Source organism: Festucalex cinctus, chromosome 17, assembly GCF_051991245.1.
Source record: "Festucalex cinctus isolate MCC-2025b chromosome 17, RoL_Fcin_1.0, whole genome shotgun sequence".
Classification (NCBI taxonomy): domain Eukaryota; kingdom Metazoa; phylum Chordata; class Actinopteri; order Syngnathiformes; family Syngnathidae; genus Festucalex; species Festucalex cinctus.
In genome coordinates this window covers 22,853,324-22,872,685 of record NC_135427.1, presented here as the reverse complement: position 1 = coordinate 22,872,685, position 19,362 = coordinate 22,853,324, and the positions used below count along the sequence as shown (strand labels likewise).

Sequence of the window (19,362 nt, the reverse complement as noted above, 5' to 3'; positions counted from 1 at the left end):
GCTGATGTAATCCCGTATATAAAAAGGGAACCTCACCAGAACACATCCTCTTTAACCTTTCTCGTACAGCGTTATACATTCCGTCCGTTGCGAGTAGCCTGTGATCTGGTTTATCAGGGCTGCGGGTGTTTCTCGCCTCCCTTGGCTGCAACGGTTCAGTGCATTTTCTCTTTCGTGATTTGTATGGTAGACTGGAGCTCTCCTGCGGGATTGCTGCACCTCTGCCACCTCTCGGCTGTGTACAGCTTCAAGCTAAGTTAACATCTTTAATGAAAGCCGTTTGGATTGCTTTGTTTATGACTTGCGGGTGATGATACAGCTGACAGTATCCTCTCCTAGCTTGTTTGCTGGCGGTGGGAGTGTGTAGTTTCAGGCTGACACAACTCTCTTGCCGGGAGTACCAGCTGCTTTGATGTTTTTGGCTAGCTAAGTTGCTGTTTATCAAGCCGACTGCTGTTTGTGACGCCACTTAGCGACGTCTTAATCGCTGTGTGGGTGCCCTCGCCGATCCACCACGCGGAGTTTCGGCACATAGACCACGTTGACTCTTCCATCGCGTGGGGTCGTTCCCTCCTCATGGTGTCTGCCGCTGTCGTTGCAGGGAGCTCCGTTTGATTCCGTTGGTAGCGGGGCGGGTCTCGCCTCCTTTCCCAGACGAAGATCGCAACATTTCGACGCGCACTCACAGACTGCACGTCAAGTGGAGGCTGCCTTGGAGGACGTCGCTCACTGTAAACACTGCAGGTTCCTTCCTGCCAGAAGAAGGACTGCTGCCTCGACGGTCGCTCTGATGCTGAAACGGCAACCGATGCTTTCGATACCATGTTGCCTTTTACTGTGCTGAAAAAAGCTTGCCAGGGAAGGGAAGGCCTTTTCGTCTCTTCTTCTAAATTGTGGCGCCATGCTACTCAGCAGCTGGCTGGGAGCTGACAGCCGCCTTGATGTTTGCTGCTTGCGGCATTGGTTATCAGGCACTCTGCTAGCTTGTGCCAGCACAACCTGGGTTGTGGCCTACGTTGTGTGTAAGCAACCCGTTGTTTAGATTTGCGGTAGCTGAGGGTTAGTATGGTGCCCCGACACCCGCCTAGGTTGCGGTGTCGCACCCGATGCTGTTGCCTCCGTTGTGTACGGGTGAGGCGGCTACCGTTGTGTAGTTGTGAGACGTATTTATATCCTCCTGCCACAATTGCAGGATTTCACCATGCGGGCTGGCGGAGATGGTACGAATGATTTCGTATCCTCTCCTAGCTTGGATTGTCCCACTATTTCGGCTTTGAGGCGCTTGGCTAGCTAAGGTACCGTTGGTCAGACCAACTGCTAGCTAACGTCTACTTACGTGTCGTTAGGACCGCCGTGTGATGCCCTTAGCCCTGCGCTGGGGCCGCTCATGTACCGGCAGCAGCTGTTGCCGGTTACATGGTGCCTTCAGCTGGTGGCGTCACCAGGGGCGGTCATCGGGGGGTTTGGGGGGGTTCGGTCTTTGGTTCACAGACCGATCAAGGCACCGATCTGCTTCTCCTGCCCCGGCCCATCAAAGTGAAGGGCATCAGCTGCCTTGATGTTGTGTGCTAGCCAGGATATTGTTGTCATACCAACTGCTTGCTTAGGACGGCACAAACGACCACTTGCATGCATATTTGTTTGATTGCTTTTGGGTCTCATTTTGTTCGACTTGTAAGGTGACAAGGGCAAGGCCAGGCACCGCCTCCATCTCCCACATGGTGTCTGCCGCTCTTCACACGAAGTCTGCCGCGCTCCATGCGCAGAGTTTCAGTGCCATTGTCAACTTATGGCGGCACAAACGACCACATGCATGTTTAATTGATTGATTTGTGGTTTCGTTTTGTTTGGATTGCAAAGTGGCTGGGTGCGAGTCGAGGACCGCCTCCATAATTCCTCTTGTCGCGACAGCGTCATCGAGTAAGAATCACAAAATATGCTCGTACTTGGTTCCGGCAGACGTCGTCCCATATATAAAAGGGAACATCGCCACAACACATTCTCTTTAACCTTTCTCACACAGCGTTATACGCTCCGTCCGTCGTGAGTAGCCTGTGATCTGGTTGATCGGGGCTGCGGGTGTGTCTCGCCCCCCCTTGGCTGCGACGGTTCAGTGCATTTCTTCTTTCGTGATGGTTACGGATAGACTGGATATCTCCTGCCATCATTACGAGAGACACTTTTGCCACCTCTCGGCTGTGTACAGCTTCAGGTCCGGTGCGTAGTTCCTTGCGGGAGACTTCCTTCATAACAAAAATAAATAAAAATATTTATACGCCGCCTAGTTTTTATAATATGAGCCTCTACGAAATAGTTGAGATGGACATTGATGGTAAAAAAAAAATTAAGTTCAATAGCAATTAAATTGTTTTTATAACCTGCAAAGACAAAAAGTAACGAGGAAAATGTAAAAAAAAAAAAAAAAGTTTAATAATTGATGTCAAGTCAATTTTATTATAATAAAGGAGCTTTCTCTTGTGTTTTTGCACAAAAATCCATCTGCTTGAATCTTCCATTCATCCATCCATCCATTTTCTTGACCGCATACTCCTCCATCCGGGAGGGACTCAGAGTCGAGCCGCTGCTCCTCCACGTTGAGAGGAGCCAGCTGAGGTGGCTCGGGCTTCTGGTTCGGATGCCTCCTGGACGCCTCCCTGGGGAGGTGTTCCGGACATGTCCTACCGATGGGAGGCCCCGGGGACGACTCAGGACAAGCTGGAGAGACTATGTCTCTCGGCTGGCCTGGGAACGTCATGCGATCCTGCCGCCGGAGCTGGTTGAAGTGGCTGGGGAGAGGGAAGTCTGGGTTTCCCTCGTAAAGCTGCTGCCCCCGCGGCCCGACCTTGGATAAGCGGAAGAAGATGGATGGATGGATGGATGGATATGTGTAAGGAGGAGGTGTAAGTGGCTTTACTGTCGCCTTGTGATGTGAGGCAGGGACTGATGTCAATACGTCATTAATGATTTTAAAGTGGTTGTACACATACAGGAGTGTGACATACTGTCTATTATGTAATGAATGTGTCAGCCATCATGTTGACCGAAAACTAGTATTTATATCATCGTTTTCTCTAGGGCTGGGTATTGCCACCAACTTCACGATACGATACAGGCGTCACGATACGATACGTATCGCGATACATATGTATCCCAATACTAGGTCTTCAAGGCGATACGTATCCCGATATATTACATTAATTTACTTGCATTTTATAATAACAGTCATGTGTATACCTAAAGGATGTGTTTGTTATGTTGACTGACAAAACTATTTTTGTTAGCAGCTCTTCTGGTTTACTGCCAAGCGGTATGCCTGGTTTAAATATGTACGCACTGGAGAGCAAGGAGCAGCTTTCACAGACACACCGGGAAAATGTATTAATATGCATGAGCCGATATTAGCAAAAATGTCAAAGTATTAAAATTACAGCTCTAAAATGTGCTTATTTGAAATATTTGGGGAAATAAAAACAGCATTTTTTTCATGTAACACATTCTATTTAGTTTTTAAACAAAATATAGGAAAATTGGTACATTAAGACACGTACCACGTTAGGTTTATAAGTAAATGTTGATATTCTTCCTCTGCTTTCATTTTTCTTAGCAAGACACAGTGTCCAATCACTGGTGAGCTATGTTTGCAATAATTGATCAAATACGCTGCTAGTTTTTATTTTTTAGGTACAATGCAAGCCGCAAAGGCAAACGTTAACTGCCTATTTAAAGTTAACAAGCAATATCGATTCTGACGCCTGCGTATCGATACGTTTATTGTAAGGAGGCCCGCAACGATATATTCGCCGTATCGATTTTTTGAGCACACCCCTAGTTTTCTCTGCTTGTCAGTTATTTTCATGGTTGCTGGATAGAACAGGGTGCACAAAGTGAAGTAACACAAGAGTGAAAGGATTTCCCAAGCAGGCTGAGGAATGAATTGTGTGTGTGTGTGCGGAAAGTAGAAGGGTGGACATGAAAGAGCCTGACTGGCAGATTGGCTATCTTAGCTTTCCCAAAGACTTCAAAGGCATACAAACTCGCGCGATACGCGGCAAAATGGAAGGATCTAATTTTAGCAGTCCGACCATCGAGTTTTATTTGATACTTCACATAATGATTTCCGTGACATGGACAGGACACTTAGCAACAATGGTTCAGTTAATTCCAGTAATATATTGTGAATCTTCATCCTCGAACTATGTAGTGGAACGTCCGTTTACAATGATTCCCTCCAATTTAATAGCCAATCAAATCTGTTGTCAACAAGCCGCGCTCGAGGGTGACGTCAATCGCTGCCGCCGTCGCAACTGCTTGTCGCTTCCCGTGTGCGGAGACAAGGACCTCGTCGCCTCCCGTGTGTACAGTTTGACATGGGAGGCGACACGATACGTAATTCGCTGTTGCTTGTCGCTTACGTTGTGTCGAGCCCCTAAGACCGCAAAACAATATGACTCAGCGGATTTTATAATCCACAAACAAATATATATCCATCCATTTTCTTGACCACTTATTCCTTACAAGGGTCGCGGGGGTGCTGGAACCTATCCCAGCTGGCTTCGGGAAGTAGACGGAGTACACCCTGAACTGGTTGCCAGCCAATAGCAGGGCACACAGAGACGGACAACCATCCACACACACACACACACAAGTACACTTAGGGACAATTCGGAGCTCCCAATTAACCTGCCATGCATGTCTTTGGAATGTGAGAGGAGACCGGAGTACCCGGAGAAGGCCCATGCAGGCACGGGGAGAACATGTAAACTCCACCCAGGAAGGCCCGGGCCTGGACTCGATCTTGTGTCCTCAGTACTGGGAGGTGAACGTGCTAACCACTCAACCACCATGCCGCCCTGCTTGAATCTTGTCTGTGGCATTATATCAGCTTTAACATCAAAGCCTGATGCAGAGTGCCAGTAGTCCTCCATGGCCAGGAAGTCAAAAACACCCATGAAAAGGAGCATAGCCAGGTAATCTTCGATCTTCGGTTATTCTTGGTTGGATCCCCCAGCTCTCGGACAGAGTACAGAGTTCGATTGATGAGCAATATGTTGAATCATCTCATCTGTGAAGATCATTTTGAGGTACTGAAATGGTGTCTTGACCATTTCATGGTGTTCAAAATTTGAATCAGGAACCTAGATGTCCTCACTATCTACAATAGATTCCAAATAACATCTGGCTTCTTTTTCTTTCTTTTCAGCCGTTTTCTTCATCTTGCCAGGGGTTGACATAGTCATCCAGTTCTTCATTTACTGTTTTGGGGGTATTTTCCCCCCTTTCTCTTCCTCTTCGCAGGTGTACTGGTTGAAGGCAGCTCATCTTCATCCATCGATTCAGGGGATTCACTATACAACTCTGTTTGGTTGGGCAGATAATCAGGGTACCCAATTTCGTCATCAGAATGACAGATCAACCACAGAGTCTTGAGGAGCTACTGGTGCAAGGGACAGAAAATTCCTTACTCATGAACCATAAAATGATTTAGCGTCCATCTTTTTTTCCCCCAAAAAAACAAATAGAGGGAGGATAAAGAAACGACTCACCATCATCAAGGTTAGCATGTTTGCTAAATTGTACAACTTATCAATCAATCTATTTCAATATAAAAACTAGGGATAGACCGATTATCGGCGCCGATATTTGGCATTTTGACAAATATCGGCATCGGCCATTTTTTGAATCTGAAGGCCGATAAAGCTCACTGAGCAGGGAATACTTGCGAACGTAGCGAATTTGGGGTTTTCATCAGGATTTGTAAGATGTTCGCAGTCAGTTTTTATTTGTCGAATACACATTTGGAACATATTCACACAATTTTTCACCGCGAAAATCTTTTTGAAACGTTTTTACGAACCCAAACAAAAACCCCAAATGAGCTACATTCACATGAATTTGTTACTCAGTGAGAAATTATATATAGTTTGAAAGAATTCCCCCCCATTTTACTGCAAATGAATATCGGCTTGAAATATCGGTTATCGGCCGACTTGACTACAAATAATCGGTATCGGTATCGGCCTTGAAAAAAACATATCGGTCTATCACTAATAAAAACACTAGTTAAAACATACTGACAACAATGTACGAATAGAAGTGTTTTTATTAAGTGAGTAAAAAGTGTACAAACCTGCAATGTGTAGCACAACTCGAGGCTCCTCGCAAACATCGTCCAGGAGTTGAAGATGTTGCTCATTCTCTTCTTTTACACCAAAGGCTTCCTCACACTTTGGTGTCGCTCTTGCATACATTTTGGCACAATAATGCCAACAAAGTCACACTTGGTCTCTTCTTGACGGATTATGTGCAACTCTTTGTTAGCGGCTAGCGAGCTGAGCTAAAAACTAAGCTAACTGACCGAGAAGCATCAACGCGCACCGAGACGAGTTTATCCGCACGCTGAGATTTTAAAAAATTATGTTGCAGTCCTTCAAAGTAGTGATGGGCGCCCTGTGTGGAGGCTGCAGTCGCTTCAACACGTAATCGGAAAGAATGATTTCGCAAAGGGCGTATGGTTACGTAAAAAAAAAAAGACCAAGGTTGTTATTTATTTTAAATTTTTTTTGCAACCTGAAGCCCTTGTCAAGACTCTTGGCGACCCGGCACGATCGGTGACGCGCATGCGCAGAAGATCCCGCCATCTTGGATAGCCAACTACGGCAACCTCACTAGAACAAAATACGTTTATATGCCTGCGCGATAGTGCGCGGTCGTAAAAACATGATACAACACTGAAAAAACTCTTAGATTGTTGATGCATTATAAATAAATTATTTTAATTGTACAGGTTTTAAAGACGAACGTTTGACTTTTGACCCCATTATATTCCTAGTGAGTCTTCATTGTTATAATTTACGTTTAGTCTGCAGTATTTTTTATTGTCTTTAGAACAATGTGTGGCCAATATCATAGGATAGGTTTTGAGGGTGGGTGAGGCAGGGGGGTCATTTAAAACACACCGCAGACTTACTGTAAAGTGCAACAATGCAGACTTGACTCATTATAATGTAATGAGGTCAAAAGTAAAATGTTCATCTTATACGATTAAAATTTACTTAGTTACTTTAAAATGCATCAATAAGTTATTTAAAAATGATTCAATAATCTGTTTTTATTTTAAATATTATGTCGTGTTGTGGTTGTTCGTCTCTGTGTGCCCTGCAATTGGCTGACAACCAGTCCAGGGTGTCCCCCGCCTACTGCCCAGAGCCAGTTGAGATAGGCGCCAGCACCGCCCGCGACCATTGTGAGGAATGGAGGAATGGAGGAATGTGATGGATGGATGGATGGATGGATGGATGTCGTGTTGTGACGAACGCTCACTATCGCGTACGCATATAAAGGTATTTGTTCTAGTGTAGTTGTTGTAGTTGGCGATCCAAGATGGCGGGATCTTCTGCGCATGCGCGTCGTGCGGGTCACCGATAGAGTCCTGACAGCCCTCATCGCTTATGCGCAGCTCGATAGCGGAACCTCGGATGAATTTCAAAATAAAATAGAACGTTCGATCAATTTAAAAAATAAAATTAAGTTAACGTATGCCATACGTTAAAATAAAAGTAAAATTAAGTTAACGTATGTTATACGTCAAGTTAATTTTATTATTGAAATTGATCAAATCCACCGAGCTTCCGCCATCGAGCTCCGCATGAGCGGTGAGGCAATGTGAGGGCTCTGGCTGATTTATTTATTTATTTATTTATTTATTTATTTATTTATTTATTTATTTATCTATCATTTATTTATTTTATTTTAATTCACTCACTCATACAAACACGCACACAAACATGGGAAGCGAACCCACGTCATCCGGAACCGAATTCAAGCGACGGTTCCACGCCTCCACCCAGGGGCTCTAGGCTGCTTGCTTGCAGCAAACAATCTCGTTTTTGTTTTGTTTTTGTTTTCACGTAACCAGACGCCCTCTGCTAAATAATTCTTTTCGATTTCGTGCTGAACCGACTGCAGCCTCCACACAGGACGCCCATCACTACTTTGAAGGACTGCAACATCGTTTTTTAAATTTCAGCATGTGGATAAACTCGTCTCGGTGCTCGTTCATGCTTCTCGGTCAGTTAGCTTAGTTTTAGCTTAGTTCAGCTCGCTAGCCGCTAACAAAGAGTCGCACATCATACGTCAAGAAGAGACCAACTGTGACTTTGTTGGCATTATTGTGCCAAAATGTATGCAAGAACGACACCGAACTACGAGGAGGAACACTTTGGAGTAAAAGTGGACAACGAGCAAAATCTTCAACTGCAGAACGATGTTTGCGAGGAGCCTCGAGTTGTGCTACACGTTGCAGGTATGTACACTTCTTACTCTCCCTTGCTTACCACAACTATATTGTGTTAAAAATATCAATTCAGTCTATACTGTACACAGTGAAATAATTTCAGCCATTATGTTATTGTAACTTAAGTGCATAATACGTTTTCACACGTCAATACGTGTTCAGTTGTATGTTGGCGTGTGTCCAAAGTAGGGCTGGACGCACAAATCTCGATTTTTCTTTTTTCTGTCATTCTGGACGATTAGTTAGAAATAGGGCTGGTCGATTATGGAAAATATAATAATCACGATTATTGTGGTAATAACGATTATGTTTTTTGTTCAAAGCAACAAAAAAAAAAAGAACATTTGAAAATATTAAGACAAATAAAAAAAACAATATGTAAGCTCATTTTGGACCAAACAGACTTTAGAATAAATTATTATTTATGTTAGCAAAAATTTGAAGTTGGGGTGCAGCGTGTGCAATATGACTTGTAGGGTGCAATCTAGTTTTGACAGGGGTGGTTGGTGAAATAACATGTGTGGGCGTGCCTCAAAACAACTCAAAATTCATATTATTAGGGTTAGTATGGTGCCCCGACACCCGCCTAGGTTGCGGTGTCGCACCCGATGCTGTTGCCTCCGTTGTGTACGGGTGAGGCGGCTACCGTTGTGTAGTTGTGAGACGTATTTATATCCTCCTGCCACAATTGCAGGATTTCACCATGCGGGCTGGCGGAGATGGTACGAATGATTTCGTATCCTCTCCTAGCTTGGATTGTCCCACTATTTCGGCTTTGAGGCGCTTGGCTAGCTAAGGTACCGTTGGTCAGACCAACTGCTAGCTAACGTCTACTTACGTGTCGTTAGGACCGCCGTGTGATGCCCTTAGCCCTGCGCTGGGGCCGCTCATGTACCGGCAGCAGCTGTTGCCGGTTACATGGTGCCTTCAGCTGGTGGCGTCACCAAGGGCGGTCATCGGGGGGTTTGGGGGGGTTCGGTCATTGGTTCACAGACCGATCAAGGCACCGATCTGCTTCTCCTGCCCCGGCCCATCAAAGTGAAGGGCATCAGCTGCCTTGATGTTGTGTGCTAGCCAGGATATTGTTGTCATACCAACTGCTTGCTTAGGACGGCACAAACGACCACTTGCATGCATATTTGTTTGATTGCTTTTGGGTCTCATTTTGTTCGACTTGTAAGGTGACAAGGGCAAGGCCAGGCACCGCCTCCATCTCCCACATGGTGTCTGCCGCTCTTCACACGAAGTCTGCCGCGCTCCATGCGCAGAGTTTCAGTGCCATTGTCAACTTATGGCGGCACAAACGACCACATGCATGTTGAATTGATTGATTTGTGGTTTCGTTTTGTTTGGATTGCAAAGTGGCTGGGTGCGAGTCGAGGACCGCCTCCATAATTTCTCTTGTCGCGACAGCGTCATCGAGTAAGAATCACAAAATATGCTCGTACTTGGTTCCGGCAGACGTCGTCCCATATATAAAAGGGAACATCGCCACAACACATTCTCTTTAACCTTTCTCACACAGCGTTATACGCTCCGTCCGTCGTGAGTAGCCTGTGATCTGGTTGATCGGGGCTGCGGGTGTGTCTCGCCCCCCCTTGGCTGCGACGGTTCAGTGCATTTCTTCTTTCGTGATGGTTACGGATAGACTGGATATCTCCTGCCATCATTACGAGAGACACTTTTGCCACCTCTCGGCTGTGTACAGCTTCAGGTCCGGTGCGTAGTTCCTTGCGGGAGACTTCCTTCATAACAAAAATAAATAAAAATATTTATACGCCGCCTAGTTTTTATAATATGAGCCTCTACCAAATAGTTGAGATGGACATTGATGGTAAAAAAAAATTAAGTTCAATAGCAATTAAATTGTTTTTATAACCTGCAAAGACAAAAAGTAACGAGGAAAATGTAAAAAAAAAAAAAAAAAGTTTAATAATTGATGTCAAGTCAATTTTATTATAATAAAGGAGCTTTCTCTTGTGTTTTTGCACAAAAATCCATCTGCTTGAATCTTCCATTCATCCATTTTCTTGACCGCATACTCCTCCATCCGGGAGGGACTCAGAGTCGAGCCGCTGCTCCTCCACGTTGAGAGGAGCCAGCTGAGGTGGCTCGGGCTTCTGGTTCGGATGCCTCCTGGACGCCTCCCTGGGGAGGTGTTCCGGACATGTCCTACCGATGGGAGGCCCCGGGGACGACTCAGGACAAGCTGGAGAGACTATGTCTCTCGGCTGGCCTGGGAACGTCATGCGATCCCGCCGCCGGAGCTGGTTGAAGTGGCTGGGGAGAGGGAAGTCTGGGTTTCCCTCGTAAAGCTGCTGCCCCCGCGGCCCGACCTTGGATAAGCGGAAGAAGATGGATGGATGGATGGATGGATATGTGTAAGGAGGAGGTGTAAGTGGCTTTACTGTCGCCTTGTGATGTGAGGCAGGGACTGATGTCAATACGTCATTAATGATTTTAAAGTGGTTGTACACATACAGGAGTGTGACATACTGTCTATTATGTAATGAATGTGTCAGCCATCATGTTGACCGAAAACTAGTATTTATATCATCGTTTTCTCTAGGGCTGGGTATTGCCACCAACTTCACGATACGATACAGGCGTCACGATACGATACGTATCGCGATACATATGTATCCCAATACTTGGTCTTCAAGGCGATACGTATCCCGATATATTACATTAATTTACTTGCATTTTATAATAACAGTCATGTGTATACCTAAAGGATGTGTTTGTTATGTTGACTGACAAAACTATTTTTGTTAGCAGCTCTTCTGGTTTACTGCCAAGCGGTATGCCTGGTTTAAATATGTACGCACTGGAGAGCAAGGAGCAGCTTTCACAGACACACCGGGAAAATGTATTAATATGCATGAGCCGATATTAGCAAAAATGCCAAAGTATTAAAATTACAGCTCTAAAATGTGCTTATTTGAAATATTTGGGGAAATAAAAACAGCATTTTTTTCATGTAACACATTCTATTTAGTTTTTAAACAAAATATAGGAAAATTGGTACATTAAGACACGTACCACGTTAGGTTTATAAGTAAATGTTGATATTCTTCCTCTGCTTTCATTTTTCTTAGCAAGACACAGTGTCCAATCACTGGTGAGCTATGTTTGCAATAATTGATCAAATACGCTGCTAGTTTTTATTTTTTAGGTACAATGCAAGCCGCAACGGCAAACGTTAACTGCCTATTTAAAGTTAACAAGCAATATCGATTCTGACGCCTGCGTATCGATACGTGTATTGTAAGGAGGCCCGCAACGATATATTCGCCGTATCGATTTTTTGAGCACACCCCTAGTTTTCTCTGCTTGTCAGTTATTTTCATGGCTGCTGGATAGAACTGGGTGCACAAAGTGAAGTAACACAAGAGTGAAAGGATTTCCCAAGCAGGCTGAGGAATGAATTGTGTGTGTGTGTGCGGAAAGTAGAAGGGTGGACATGAAAGAGCCTGACTGGCAGATTGGCGATCTTAGCTTTCCCAAAGACTTCAAAGGCATACAAACTCGCGCGATACACGGCAAAATGGAAGGATCTAATTTTAGCAGTCCGACCATCGAGTTTTATTTGATACTTCACATAATGATTTCCGTGACATGGACAGGACACTTAGCAACAATGGTTCAGTTAATTCCAGTAATATATTGTGAATCTTCATCCTCGAACTATGTAGTGGAACGTCCGTTTACAATGATTCCCTCCAATTTAATAGCCAATCAAATCTGTTGTCAACAAGCCGCGCTCGAGGGTGACGTCAATCGCTGCCGCCGTCGCAACTGCTTGTCGCTTCCCGTGTGCGGAGACAAGGACCTCGTCGCCTCCCGTGTGTACAGTTTGACATGGGAGGCGACACGATACGTAATTCGCTGTTGCTTGTCGCCTACGTTGTGTCGAGCCCCTAAGACCGCAAAACAATATGACTCAGCGGATTTTATAATCCACAAACAAATATATATCCATCCATTTTCTTGACCACTTATTCCTTACAAGGGTCGCGGGGGTGCTGGAACCTATCCCAGCTGGCTTCGGGAAGTAGACGGAGTACACCCTGAACTGGTTGCCAGCCAATAGCAGGGGACACAGAGACGGACAACCATCCACACACACACACACACAAGTACACTTAGGGACAATTCGGAGCTCCCAATTAACCTGCCATGCATGTCTTTGGAATGTGAGAGGAGACCGGAGTACCCGGAGAAGGCCCATGCAGGCACGGGGAGAACATGTAAACTCCACCCAGGAAGGCCCGGGCCTGGACTCGATCTTGTGTCCTCAGTACTGGGAGGTGAACGTGCTAACCACTCAACCACCATGCCGCCCTGCTTGAATCTTGTCTGTGGCATTATATCAGCTTTAACATCAAAGCCTGATGCAGAGTGCCAGTAGTCCTCCATGGCCAGGAAGTCAAAAACACCCATGAAAAGGAGCATAGCCAGGTAATCTTCGATCTTCGGTTATTCTTGGTTGGATCCCCCAGCTCTCGGACAGAGTACAGAGTTCGATTGATGAGCAATATGTTGAATCATCTCATCTGTGAAGATCATTTTGAGGTACTGAAATGGTGTCTTGACCATTTCATGGTGTTCAAAATTTGAATCAGGAACCTAGATGTCCTCACTATCTACAATAGATTCCAAATAACATCTGGCTTCTTTTTCTTTCTTTTCAGCCGTTTTCTTCATCTTGCCAGGGGTTGACATAGTCATCCAGTTCTTCATTTACTGTTTTGGGGGTATTTTCCCCCCTTTCTCTTCCTCTTCGCAGGTGTACTGGTTGAAGGCAGCTCATCTTCATCCATCGATTCAGGGGATTCACTATACAACTCTGTTTGGTTGGGCAGATAATCAGGGTACCCAATTTCGTCATCAGAATGACAGATCAACCACAGAGTCTTGAGGAGCTACTGGTGCAAGGGACAGAAAATTCCTTACTCATGAACCATAAAATGATTTAGCGTCCATCTTTTTTTCCCCCAAAAAAACAAATAGAGGGAGGATAAAGAAACGACTCACCATCATCAAGGTTAGCATGTTTGCTAAATTGTACAACTTATCAATCAATCTATTTCAATATAAAAACTAGGGATAGACCGATTATCGGCGCCGATATTTGGCATTTTGACAAATATCGGCATCGGCCATTTTTTGAATCTGAAGGCCGATAAAGCTCACTGAGCAGGGAATACTTGCGAACGTAGCGAATTTGGGGTTTTCATCAGGATTTGTAAGATGTTCGCAGTCAGTTTTTATTTGTCGAATACACATTTGGAACATATTCACACAATTTTTCACCGCGAAAATCTTTTTGAAACGTTTTTACGAACCCTAACAAAAACCCCAAATGAGCTACATTCACATGAATTTGTTACTCAGTGAGAAATTATATATAGTTTGAAAGAATTCCCCACCATTTTACTGCAAATGAATATCGGCTTGAAATATCGGTTATCGGCCGACTTGACTACAAATAATCTGTATCGGTATCGGCCTTGAAAAAAACATATCGGTCTATCACTAATAAAAACACTAGTTAAAACATACTGACAACAATGTACGAATAGAAGTGTTTTTATTAAGTGAGTAATAAGTGTACAAACCTGCAATGTGTAGCACAACTCGAGGCTCCTCGCAAACATCGTCCAGGAGTTGAAGATGTTGCTCATTCTCTTCTTTTACACCAAAGGCTTCCTCACACTTTGGTGTCGCTCTTGCATACATTTTGGCACAATAATGCCAACAAAGTCACACTTGGTCTCTTCTTGACGGATTATGTGCAACTCTTTTTTAGCGGCTAGCGAGCTGAGCTAAAAACTAAGCTAACTGACCGAGAAGCATCAACGCGCACCGAGACGAGTTTATCCGCACGCTGAGATTTTAAAAAATTATGTTGCAGTCCTTCAAAGTAGTGATGGGCGCCCTGTGTGGAGGCTGCAGTCGCTTCAACACGTAATCGGAAAGAATGATTTCGCAAAGGGCGTATGGTTACGTAAAAAAAAGACCAAGGTTGTTATTTATTTTTTATTTTTTTTGCAACCTGAAGCCCTTGTCAAGACTCTTGGCGACCCGGCACGTTCGGTGACGCGCATGCGCAGAAGATCCCGCCATCTTGGATAGCCAACTACGGCAACCTCACTAGAACAAAATACGTTTATATGCCTGCGCGATAGTGCGCGGTCGTAAAAACATGATACAACACTGAAAAAACTCTTAGATTGTTGATGCATTATAAATAAATTATTTTAATTGTACAGGTTTTAAAGACGAACGTTTGACTTTTGACCCCATTATATTCCTAGTGAGTCTTCATTGTTATAATTTACGTTTAGTCTGCAGTATTTTTTATTGTCTTTAGAACAATGTGTGGCCAATATCATAGGATAGGTTTTGAGGGTGGGTGAGGCAGGGGGGTCATTTAAAACACACCGCAGACTTACTGTAAAGTGCAACAATACAGACTTGACTCATTATAATGTAATGAGGTCAAAAGTAAAATGTTCATCTTATACGATTAAAATTTACTTAGTTACTTTAAAATGCATCAATAAGTTATTTAAAAATGATTCAATAATCTGTTTTTATTTTAAATATTATGTCGTGTTGTGGTTGTTCGTCTCTGTGTGCCCTGCAATTGGCTGACAACCAGTCCAGGGTGTCCCCCGCCTACTGCCCAGAGCCAGTTGAGATAGGCGCCAGCACCGCCCGCGACCATTGTGAGGAATGGAGGAATGTGATGGATGGATGAATGGATGGATGGATGTCGTGTTGTGACGAACGCTCACTATCGCGTACGCATATAAAGGTATTTGTTCTAGTGTAGTTGTTGTAGTTGGCGATCCAAGATGGCGGGATCTTCTGCGCATGCGCGTCGTGCGGGTCACCGATAGAGTCCTGACAGCCCTCATCGCTTATGCGCAGCTCGATAGCGGAACCTCGGATGAATTTCAAAATAAAATAGAACGTTCGATCAATTTAAAAAATAAAATTAAGTTAACGTATGCCATACGTTAAAATAAAAGTAAAATTAAGTTAACGTATGTTATACGTCAAGTTAATTTTATTATTGAAATTGATCAAATCCACCGAGCTTCCGCCATCGAGCTCCGCATGAGCGGTGAGGCAATGTGAGGGCTCTGGCTGCTTTATTTATTTATTTATTTATTTATTTATTTATTTATTTATCTATCATTTATTTATTTTATTTTAATTCACTCACTCATACAAACACGCACACAAACATGGGAAGCGAACCCACATCATCCGGAACCGAATTCAAGCGACGGTTCCACGCCTCCACCCAGGGGCTCTAGGCTGCTTGCTTGCAGCAAACAATCTCGTTTTTATTTTGTTTTTGTTTTCACGTAACCAGACGCCCTCTGCTAAATAATTCTTTTCGATTTCGTGCTGAACCGACTGCAGCCTCCACACAGGACGCCCATCACTACTTTGAAGGACTGCAACATCGTTTTTTAAATTTCAGCATGTGGATAAACTCGTCTCGGTGCTCGTTCATGCTTCTCGGTCAGTTAGCTTAGTTTTAGCTTAGTTCAGCTCGCTAGCCGCTAACAAAGAGTCGCACATCATACGTCAAGAAGAGACCAACTGTGACTTTGTTGGCATTATTGTGCCAAAATGTGTGCAAGAACGACACCGAACTACGAGGAGGAACACTTTGGAGTAAAAGTGGACAACGAGCAAAATCTTCAACTGCAGAACGATGTTTGCGAGGAGCCTCGAGTTGTGCTACACGTTGCAGGTATGTACACTTCTTACTCTCCCTTGCTTACCACAACTATATTGTGTTAAAAATATCAATTCAGTCTATACTGTACACAGTGAAATAATTTCAGCCATTATGTTATTGTAACTTAAGTGCATAATACGTTTTCACACGTCAATACGTGTTCAGTTGTATGTTGGCGTGTGTCCAAAGTAGGGCTGGACGCACAAATCTCGATTTTTCTTTTTTCTGTCATTCTGGACGATTAGTTAGAAATAGGGCTGGTCGATTATGGAAAATATAATAATCCCGATTATTGTGGTAATAACGATTATGTTTTTTGTTCAAAGCAACAAAAAAAAAAAAGAACATTTGAAAATATTAAGACAAATAAAAAAAACAATATGTAAGCTCATTTTGGACCAAACAGACTTTAGAATAAATTATTATTTATGTTAGCAAAAATTTGAAGTTGGGGTGCAGCGTGTGCAATATGACTTGTAGGGTGCAATCTAGTTTTGACAGGGGTGGTTGGTGAAATAACATGTGTGGGCGTGCCTCAAAACAACTCAAAATTCATATTATTAGGGTTAGTATGGTGCCCCGACACCCGCCTAGGTTGCGGTGTCGCACCCGATGCTGTTGCCTCCGTTGTGTACGGGTGAGGCGGCTACCGTTGTGTAGTTGTGAGACGTATTTATATCCTCCTGCCACAATTGCAGGATTTCACCATGCGGGCTGGCGGAGATGGTTAGAATGATTTCGTATCCTCTCCTAGCTTGGATTGTCCCACTATTTCGGCTTTGAGGCGCTTGGCTAGCTAAGGTACCGTTGGTCAGACCAACTGCTAGCTAACGTCTACTTACGTGTCGTTAGGACCGCCGTGTGATGCCCTTAGCCCTGCGCTGGGGCCGCTCATGTACCGGCAGCAGCTGTTGCCGGTTACATGGTGCCTTCAGCTGGTGGCGTCACCAAGGGCGGTCATCGGGGGGTTTGGGGGGGTTCGGTCATTGGTTCACAGACCGATCAAGGCACCGATCTGCTTCTCCTGCCCCGGCCCATCAAAGTGAAGGGCATCAGCTGCCTTGATGTTGTGTGCTAGCCAGGATATTGTTGTCATACCAACTGCTTGCTTAGGACGGCACAAACGACCACTTGCATGCATATTTGTTTGATTGCTTTTGGGTCTCATTTTGTTCGACTTGTAAGGTGACAAGGGCAAGGCCAGGCACCGCCTCCATCTCCCACATGGTGTCTGCCGCTCTTCACACGAAGTCTGCCGCGCTCCATGCGCAGAGTTTCAGTGCCATTGTCAACTTATGGCGGCACAAACGACCACATGCATGTTTAATTGATTGATTTGTGGTTTCGTTTTGTTTGGATTGCAAAGTGGCTGGGTGCGAGTCGAGGACCGCCTCCATAATTCCTCTTGTCGCGACAGCGTCATCGAGTAAGAATCACAAAATATGCTCGTACTTGGTTCCGGCAGACGTCGTCCCATATATAAAAGGGAACATCGCCACAACACATTCTCTTTAACCTTTCTCACACAGCGTTATACGCTCCGTCCGTCGTGAGTAGCCTGTGATCTGGTTGATCGGGGCTGCGGGTGTGTCTCGCCCCCCCTTGGCTGCGACGGTTCAGTGCATTTCTTCTTTCGTGATGGTTACGGATAGACTGGATATCTCCTGCCATCATTACGAGAGACACTTTTGCCACCTCTCGGCTGTGTACAGCTTCAGGTCCGGTGCGTAGTTCCTTGCGGGAGACTTCCTTCATAACAAAAATAAATAAAAATATTTATACGCCGCCTAGTTTTTATAATATGAGCCTCTACCAAATAGTTGCGATGGACATTGATGGTAAAAAAAAATTCAGTTCAATAGCAATTAAATTGTTTTTATAACCTGCAAAGACAAAAAGTAACGAGGAAAATGTAAAAAAAAAAAAAAAAAAAGTTTAATAATTGATGTCAAGTCAATTTTATTATAATAAAGGAGCTTTCTCTTGTGTTTTTGCACAAAAATCCATATGCTTGAATCTTCCATTCATCCATCCATCCATCCATTTTCTTGACCGCATACTCCTCCATCCGGGAGGGACTCAGAGTCGAGCCGCTGCTCCTCCACGTTGAGAGGAGCCAGCTGAGGTGGCTCGGGCTTCTGGTTCGGATGCCTCCTGGACGCCTCCCTGGGGAGGTGTTCCGGACATGTCCTACCGATGGGAGGCCCCGGGGACGACTCAGGACAAGCTGGAGAGACTATGTCTCTCGGCTGGCCTGGGAACGTCATGCGATCCCGCCGCCGGAGCTGGTTGAAGTGGCTGGGGAGAGGGAAGTCTGGGTTTCCCTCGTAAAGCTGCTGCCCCCGCGGCCCGACCTTGGATAAGCGGAAGAAGATGGATGGATGGATGGATGGATATGTGTAAGGAGGAGGTGTAAGTGGCTTTACTGTCGCCTTGTGATGTGAGGCAGGGACTGATGTCAATACGTCATTAATGATTTTAAAGTGGTTGTACACATACAGGAGTGTGACATACTGTCTATTATGTAATGAATGTGTCAGCCATCATGTTGACCGAAAACTAGTATTTATATCATCGTTTTCTCTAGGGCTGGTGTCAACTTCCGCTTACCCGCAGGACTTAAATCGGGAAATATGTCCTGATCGACTCTCCAATCAATGGGTCAGTAATTCCCCCTTTTCCCTCACCGGCTCTAAGGCGTCAATGTGAGGGGACGAGAATTAGTTAAGCCGATATATCGAGGTGGATTCACCTAGGTTTGTTCACTGTCTTCTTATCATGAGGCCAATCCGTTTTCATCCACCTACTACTCCTGAATGAGCAACCACACGAACCCAGGAATAATAAACTGAACACCTCACTTACTTGGCAGCTCCACTTCTCTTAGTTGTTTGCATTTGTTATTGACCTAGTCATTTAATAATCCTTGTTAGGATCATACGGACTTGTTTCACTTAAAGCAGGAGTATTTGACTTTATTAATACAAATGGAAAACATTCATCAAATGTTATTAAAATACAATTACCTCTTTTCCAAACGTCCGTTGCTGTTGTCCGTCTCGAAGGAAAATAATGAGGTCTTATAAAATGACCTGGACTTAGTAAAAAGTCCCAAAAATAATAAAACAAAACCGAAAGAAACAAATAAAATAATTAAAGCAAAAATTGTCTTTCAATATTTTATTACAATGATAACAGGAATATAAAACAATTTTTAAATTCTTTAATGCGCGTTCGCCAAACACCAGGCGCAATTATAAATTTCAAAAATCACAAATACAATTAAAATTAAAATTAATAAAGT

At 44.3% G+C, this 19,362-nt stretch overlaps 1 protein-coding gene and 1 pseudogene across 2 annotated transcripts in view; one reads left to right on the top strand and one right to left on the bottom strand.

Annotated features, from left to right (window-relative positions):
* The window catches only part of LOC144004476 (uncharacterized), a 21,987-nt gene extending 15,344 nt beyond the window's left edge, over positions 1–6,643 (bottom strand). Inside the window, exon 1 of the mRNA XM_077501641.1 lies at positions 6,128–6,643. Coding sequence (XP_077357767.1) covers positions 6,128–6,248 — 121 coding nt within the window. The 5' untranslated portion in view covers positions 6,249–6,643. The remainder of the gene's footprint in view (positions 1–6,127) is intronic.
* An 8,516-nt stretch (positions 6,644–15,159) lies between these two features.
* The window catches only part of LOC144004474 (uncharacterized), a 116,955-nt pseudogene continuing 112,752 nt past the window's right edge, over positions 15,160–19,362 (top strand). Inside the window, exon 1 of the transcript XR_013279386.1 lies at positions 15,160–16,070. The product of XR_013279386.1 is annotated as an uncharacterized LOC144004474 (transcript). The remainder of the gene's footprint in view (positions 16,071–19,362) is intronic.